General features: G+C 32.6%; 1 protein-coding gene across 1 annotated transcript; it reads left to right on the top strand.

Moving 5' to 3' along the window:
• Window positions 1–1,809: 1,809 nt before the first annotated feature.
• On the top strand, window positions 1,810–2,343 carry LOC18038143 (RING-H2 finger protein ATL52). The gene has a single exon (XM_006428963.1). The coding sequence runs from the start codon at window positions 1,810–1,812 to the stop codon at window positions 2,341–2,343; it is 534 nt and encodes a 177-aa protein (XP_006429026.1).
• The last annotated feature ends 6,169 nt before the right edge of the window (window positions 2,344–8,512 follow it).

The following is an 8,512-nucleotide window of genomic DNA, read 5'->3' as shown; positions in this document are numbered from 1 at the left end:
ACAATAGTTTCACAATATAAATCAAACATAAAAAAAAAATCTAAAGTAAACCGATTTATTACAATATTCTTTAATTATTATTATTAGTTTTTAACATATTTTTTATAGTTAAAGAAGATTATAGAGTTAATATAAATAATTTAATTTATAGATTTTTCAATTGAAATTTAATTAAATAAATAATTTAATTATAAAATAATGCGGATCCAAATTTGGATCCGCACTGATCTTGTTTTTTAAGATCTGGATCCGCATTTTTTAACATGCGGATCCTGAGTTTTTCAGATCTAAATCTTTGTGAATTCGGACCGGATCCGGAGTTTATTGCCAACCCTAGAAATGAGAAATTTCAACTACTAAGTACTAATTTGTGTTCTACATAGTTACTCGAAATGAGGTTTCCACTGAGATAGAATATATATGCGGATGCACATAATTGGTCTTTATGTAAACATGGAGGTATTATGGGAATCACATAAAAATTTGGTATAGTGACATAAAGTTTCAAATTTTGCCTGGTACTAGTCCTTTTGAGTTTTGATAAATCACGTACAGCACATTAATGGAACCTCCAACAAGTCAAGAGTGCCGTGGGCTACATGTAGCCTTAACCCATGTGCAACATTGTTAGCAAGCCGAGCCATTGCTATCACCACCGCCACGTACCTATACGTAACTAATAATACAATTAGTCCTTGAGGTTAATTGAGTACCTTATCTTTTATATATGTGTCAAGGAGATTTGATAGAGTATAATAGGTCCTCGAATTCGAATGGTTAAATTATTGAATTATTGAGAATCCTTCAAGATAACTTATATCACACTAATTGCCTAAGATTTGGTTCTTGATTTGATTGGCTCATATGAGATTTCATCACTTTACATATTGGTGGCGTTCTCCACTCTCAAAGGCTCAAAGTTTTTTTACATCATTTTTTTTCTAGGCCTTTCTTTTATAGAGTTATACGAATAATTTATTTGCATTTATGCTATTTTATTCTTCTCATATCTAGAAATTCTCTTATTTGGAAGATTGGTCATGCCCTCTCAGTCACATGATTTAAACTCTAAAAATTTTAAAAGATTTTATATTATGTGATTTTAAATAATAGTAACAGTGTACGACTCAAATTTAATTTTTATAATATTTTTATTTATTCACCATCAATTAGTTATGTGAATTTTACTTATAAAAATTTCAAATCATTCTTGCAAAGTTCACACCTTTTTTTTTTGGGTGAGTAATGACTACAAAAAATTAGATACAGAATTTTTATTTTTAATTCACATTGCATTTATAATTCGCTAGAGCCAAATATAAATTCCTCCATCCTTCAAATTTATACTTAACGGATTTAATTTAAAAACAAAAAAAAACAAGAAAAGAAAAAATCACCTTCTTTCTTGCTTCTCTAATTGACTTTTGCTTTGGATCGAAAAGAAGCACATGCTCACCTTTAACAAATTTTGAATCTTCTAATAAAATCAATTTATGGTTCCTCGGTCCTAAACTAGATAAGGAAGATCTAATAATTGACAAAATTTTGGTAAACAAACAACAAAGAATACTACAACTTCTATGCCAAAATTAATAACCGAAACAGCCTATCATTTTCTTCAATTGAACCTGAGCCTGTACATGTCCGTGTTACCCACGTCTAGAGAGTGATACTGAAGCCTTTCTTTTGTTAGCACATGCACATATAAATTATAAAAAAAATGTGTGGCGGGATCCTCAAGTCACCTAGCAATCAACGCCCAATTTAACTCTCTGTCCGGCAACAACTTTTGTAGCTCAAGTAACAATAATGGATGGAGAAGGTGCAGGACATCAACCTGGATTGCAATTTAGCCCTCTTCTGATCGGCCTGCTCGGGGTCATTGCCGGTTTCATGATGGTTGCAACTTACCACTGCATTTCCCTTGGCTGCTGCTGCTGCAACAATAATCAGCAAGCACAGGATAACGAACCAAATACGCGACAGGACACTGAAAGAAACTATGATCATCGGCAGGAATGGCCTAGGGACAGGATCAGAACCAGCTCAATGATGAGAGTACTTATGCCGGTGTTTAGATTTAGCAGCAAAGATTGCAATGAAGACACTTGTGCTGTGTGCTTGGGTGACTTCAAGGAAGGGGAGCAAGTTAGAGTTTTGCCTGAATGCTTGCACTTGTTTCATGTGCCGTGCATTGATATGTGGCTTAGTTCACATTCTAACTGCCCGCTTTGCCGTGCCAATGCCAATGCTGCGCCTCCGCCTCACCTTGTCTTGACTCTGCCGGATTCAGGTGGTGCCCCACAACCGGAATTTCATAGAGCCCCGGATTATGGAGTGTGATTATGTGCATTTTCGATGATGCAGGGAATGCTTCAGTTTCAAGTCTGCATGTTCTTTATTTTTGATGTAAATGGTAGTTTAGAGTACCTTGGAAGTCACTCAAGAACCAAAGTTATAGGTGAAATGTGAATGAAAATTGAAGGAGTTGTTCTTACAGATTTTGGTTTTATATTTGTCGCAAGAAAGAAGAAAGATTAAGCCACTCAACGGGTTTAGAAACTTCTAAAATTCTTGATCAATACATTCTCTTTACTGAACTTTTAATGAAAAAAAGTCTTATATAGTTCTAGTATATACCCACTGTTTTGTTAACGATTTAATGTGTGTACACCGTACATAGATAGAGAGCACTAGTTTTTTTTTTTGTCAAATAGTTTGTTAACCATTCATATTTTTTAGAAGTGGAGAAGCTCCTCTAAAAAAATTTAAATAATTACAAAAATACTTTTATTGAAACCTATATAAAAATTTTATATTGAATAGTTATGCTCCAATTATCGTCAAATTCTTGTCAAAATTTATTGCTCTTTCAACTTTAAACTCTTGTCTTTTATGTCTCCCTGTCGACGTTTAAGCTTTTAAAATTGAAATAGATGAGCAATTACAAATTTCAATAATTTCGCCTGTATAGAACAAACATTTAGAGGAGAAAAGCTTATTATGTTCCTTATCAAGTGTATCTTCAATTCCTTATCAACCAAAATACAAAATTCTCTCCGACAATAAGAAAGTATTTAATTAGAAAAAGTTCCAACCCACCCAAAAAATGCTATTAGCTTCGTCATCACCCGATAATTGGGAAAATTAACCAAATTAGTCATAATACTTTAGAAAATTATAAAATTAACCACATAAGTTTTTTTATATCAAAACTAGCCAAACAATAAATTTTTGGCCCACAATACTCCTGTCAATCTCACCCAAAGCTCATCAAAACCTGTAACTCACCCACACTTATCACCAAACGGAAGCACCATAGAAAGTCAAATCAGAGACCCTCATTGGCGGCAATCTCACCGGAATCCCGTTCAACAACACCAATTCCACCAAAATCACGTTTAATAGCAATCAAGATCTCCAAGATCAACAGTTGAAGTTCAAAAACCCTAGGTTAGCAATTTCAAACACATGCTTATTATATTGTTCTTGTATTGTGTTGTGGTTGTGTGTTGTTGTGATGGTGTTGGTGGTGGTAGTGGTGGTGTATTGTCGGATTGTGTTGGTGGCAATATGTTGCAATGGGTGCTGACCAATTCGTGAAAATTCAGAATTTTTATGCAACAGGTGCCCGTTGCACCAAATTTTGTGCGACAAGCAAGCGTCGCACAAAAAATCAGATTACACAATCTGAAATTTTGTACGACATGTTCCTGTTGCACCAAATTTTGTGCAACGGCTTATCTGTTGCACAAAATATCAGATTATACAATCTAAAATTTTGTGCAACAGGTTCCCGTCGCACTAAATTTTATGCGACAGCTTATCTATTGCACAAAAAATCATATTACACAAAATTTAGGCTATTTCTGGAGGTCATAATTTAGGCATATCCATTTTTTATGTGTAATATATCGTTTCGAAGCTTGCAACGAAACAAATCAAATCCACAATGTGTAACCACATTTGTTATGTTTTTTTTTTATATTTTGTAGGGTTAATAGATTCAGTTGTGCTTCAATTGTGTTACGACGGTTCGTGGGAGACGTTGGCGGATGGGTGTATGGAGTGCGTGAATGGCAATAATACAGCTTTTCTAATTCGGAAAGATTGTACGTTTGATCAGTTTCTGGCAATATTGATGGACAAGAAGAAATCATGTCGAAACGTTTCACAGACGTCGATATGGTTAGAATAGCTACACAATTCAAGAGTTTCTGGCAAGAGTTTATAATCGGAAGAGGTGCAAGAATCTCATTGCGACAAGTCGAAGCTAATTGTATCGTTTTAAATTCTTATGTATTTTGAGAATTTATTTTTTATTTAGTGCACAATTATATATAACAACGTATTTAATTTCAATTATATTGCAAATTTATTATTTCAATTATATGTAAAAAAAAGAAAAGTTTTGTAGACACCAATAATAATTATAAATACAATCGTCTAAAATCCAATATCATCATTACATATCAGCGTCACATTATCCTAAAGGCCGATATCACCATTAAATATGTTCACAACAATTTTTTTCCTAAAGTACTGCCCGTGACCACTAGTAAAATTGAGTTTGAGCCCGAACATTAAATACATCGTGATCATCAACATAAAAAAGCCGCAATCGCCACTACTAGGCTCTTGTTATGGCACACCCTTACATATTTTGACATTTCAAGGGTCAGCATTCCGCAAGTCATGTCGGACGTTGTAAAATCCGACATCTTCTAACCATCGAGGGAATATGACTTCAAGTGGCTTGAATTTATCCTTGTACGTTTTATCATCACGAACTGGCACCAACGAGTCATAAATCCACACATTTTTCTTGCGAAGGTCCACTCGAGCTACTATCCAATGATTGCCGCTCAGATTCGCAGGAATGAAAACCTACATACATTAATTAATGCAAGTTAATTGTTATGTTTAAGATCTTAAAAAAAATAAAAACTATCTTGAATTGTGTAGCTATTCTAACCATATCAACGTCTATGAAATGTTTCGACATGATTTCTTCTCGTCCATCAATATTGTCAGAAACTGATCAAACGTACAATCTTTTTGAATTAGAAAAGCTGTATTATTGCCATTCACGTACTCCATATGCCCATCCGCCAACGTCTCCCACCAACCGTCGTAACACAATTGAAGCACAATTGAATCCATTAACCCTACAAAATATTAAAAAAAAAACATAACAAATGTGGTTACACATTGTGGGTTTGATTTGTTTCGCTGCAAGCTTCGAAACGATATATTGCACATAAAAAATGGATATGCCTAAATTATGATCTCCAGAAAATAGCCTAAATTTTGTGTAATATGATTTTTTGTGTGACAGATAAATTTTCGTACAAAATTTGGTGCGACGGGAACTTGTAGCACAAAATTTCAGATTGTGTAATTTGATTTTTTGTGTGACAGATAAGCAGTCGCACAAAATTTGGTGTGACGAGAACATGTCACATAAAATTTTAGATTGTGTAATCTGATTTTTTGTGCGACGCTTGCTTGTCACACAAAATTTGGTGCGACGGGTACTTATCGCACAAAAATTTCAAATTTTCACGAATTGGTCAGCACCTATTGCAACATATTGCTGCCAACACAGTCCGACAATACACCACCACCACCACCAACGCCATCACAACAACACACAACCACAACACAACACAAGAACAATATAAAGCATGTGTTTGAAATTGCTAACCTAGGGTTTTTGAACTTCAACTGTTGATCTTGGAGATCTTGATTGCTATTAAACGTGCTTTTGGTGGAATTGGTGTTGTTGAACGGGATTCCGGTGAGATTGCCGCTGATGATGGTCTCCGATTTGGCTCTCTATGGTGCTTCTGTTTGGTGAGAAGTGTGGGTGAGTTACAAGTTTTGGTGAGCTTTGGATGAGATTGACAGGAGTATTGTGGTCCAAAAATTTATTGTTTGGCTAGTTTTGATATAAAAAAACTTGTGTGGTTAATTTTATAATTTTCTAAAGTATTATGACTAATTTGGTAAATTTCCCCGATAATTGTGTACAACTATGATATGAAATTAGAATGTTGTTTTATCTAGTAGAAATATCTAAACAAGTTCTAGCAAACAAAATAGCAACCTCATAAAACGGGGCGTGTCACTGCTTTACGAGCATGAGCATAATTCGATCCACAAAAAAAGAGTATTTCAAAAAATGGGTAAAAGCTCATTTAGTCCCTATATTTTAAAATTAGCATTCATTTAGTCCTTATATTTTTAAAAATACCTCGAAATATCCCTGTCGTTAAAGTATTGATACCCCTACCGTTACTTTTATTTCTTTTGGCTTAGTTTTATAATATTACCCTTTTATAATATTTTTTTATTTGGACATTAATAAAAAGAAAATAATTAAATTACTAATTTAACCCTAAAAATTTAAAAAAATTATATTAATTTTTAATTGTCAAAAATTAAATTGTTACTTTTTATTTCTTTTGGCTTACTTTTACAATATTACCCTTTTATAATAAATTTTTTATTTGAACATTAATAAAAAGAAAATAATTAAATTATCAATTTAACCCTAAAAATAAAAAAAAAATTATATTAATTTTTAATTGTCAAAAATTGTATGCAAACTATCAAGTGTGCAAATGGTGCTTGCAAAAAAATTAATATAATTTTTTTTATTTTCTAAGGTGAAATTGGTAATTTAATTATTATTTTTTATTAATGTCCAAACAAAAAATTATTATAAAAAGGGTATTATTGTAAAAGTAAGCCAAAAGAAATAAAAAGTAACGGTATGAATATCAATACTTTAATGACGTGGATGTTTCGAGACATTTTTTAAAAATATATGGACTAAACAGACGCTAATCTTAAAATATAGAGATTAAATAAACTTTTACCCTTCAAAAAATTATAAAGATATTATCAATAAATTTCTCGAATTTAACTAAATTTTTTGTAAATGGGCCGAGACATCCTACTCAAGAGTATAATAATGATCCAACAATCTGACAAAATCAGCCCAAGCCAAACTCTACGTCCCCAGCTATACAGCTCAAGGAAGAAGAATTTGGACCGTTAAATAAACATTGTCGGAAAATTTTATTATTATTATTAACGTAACTCAACACTAGGGATGGCAATGGGAAGGGGAGGGGAGGGGATCAATCTCCCCGTACTCATCTCTAATATTTTACGTATGTTCCTGTCTCCTCCCCGTCCCCGCCCCCGTCAGAATTACTTGAGAGAATCTCCATCCCCTTCCCGAATAATAACAGGGGATCCCCGAGGGTCTCCGATTCCCGAATAATTAAAACATTCTTTTTTATTTTTGATTTTGAGTTAATCATATTAAAATAAAAAAATTCAAATAAAAGTAAAATTCGAAATATATCTTACATTAATATCCATTACAAAAGTCACATACATTAAATTAGTAAGTAACGCAGCATGCAAGGGATACAAACTTCTTTTACAAACTATCATGAACAAATTAATAGTCTAATACAAAATTGTTACAAATAAAATCGAATTTAGATTCAAAATTAACTTTTTCAATGGTGGCGTGGGCACTTTATAAATGTGGACTATTTCCTTTGCAACACAATAGTTCAATCGGAGCAAATCAAGAGCAAATATTAAATTAGATTAGATTAGATTAGATATTAAAATTGTGATTTGCTGTGGGCAATTATAACATTTAAAAATAAATAAAAAATAGATTTAAGTTTAAAATATTTAAGGAATATTAAAATTAAAAATATTTTGGACTAATAGAATCTACTCGGTCTTTTTAATGTCCTAAATAAAAATTTAGAACTTTAATTAGTTAATTAGGCCTAAAAGTTTAATAATATAAATATTTTGATATTTTTTATTTTTATCAATATTTATAATTTTATAATTTAAATTTTATTATTTATTTACTAGTAATTTTAAAAAATTAAAATTAAAATAAAAATTAAAATAGGGAAATGGGTAGGGGATGGGAATTCCACCTCATCCCCGTCCCCTCCCCGAATAAAAAATTAGGTAAAAAAATTTTCCCGTCCCTTCCCCGAATAAAAAATTGGGTAAAAAAATTTCTCCGTTCCTTCCCCGAATAAAAAATTGGGTATAAAATTATTCCCAGACCCTCTCTGAATGGGAAAAATCTTCAAAAGTATCCATTTTCGTAGAAATTTTTGCTACACTTACTCAGCACACACAGCAACAGTAGTGGGAGTGAATGTTACGTTGTAACATAGGGGATTTTATTACTATTATTATTATTATTAATTTATCAACATTTTCTCGGAAAATTTTTTAATGAAATATACAGTAACAAACGTAGCCATCATCATGATGTCACGTGAACTTCTTCTCTAACCTCTCTCAAATTTTCTTTCAATTCAATTATTGCCCTCGAATTCTCAAAAACCCTCCAACAAAACTACACCACCAGTCTTTTCTCCCTCTCTCTCACCTCAATTAAATTCAACACCCCCCCCCCCCCCCCCCCAAAAAGGAAAAACCCCCCCCCATTTTC

Source organism: Citrus clementina, unplaced genomic scaffold (genome assembly GCF_000493195.1).
Source record: "Citrus clementina cultivar Clemenules unplaced genomic scaffold, Citrus_clementina_v1.0 scaffold_6, whole genome shotgun sequence".
NCBI lineage: Eukaryota > Viridiplantae > Streptophyta > Magnoliopsida > Sapindales > Rutaceae > Citrus > Citrus x clementina.
The sequence above is the reverse complement of the archived record's forward strand: the minus strand, read 5'-3'. Positions and strand labels throughout refer to the sequence as shown.

Coding starts and splice junctions, on each gene's coding strand:
- LOC18038143 (XM_006428963.1), top strand. CDS start 1,810: ATGGATGGAGAAGGTGCAGGACATCAACCTGGATTGCAATTTAGCCCT.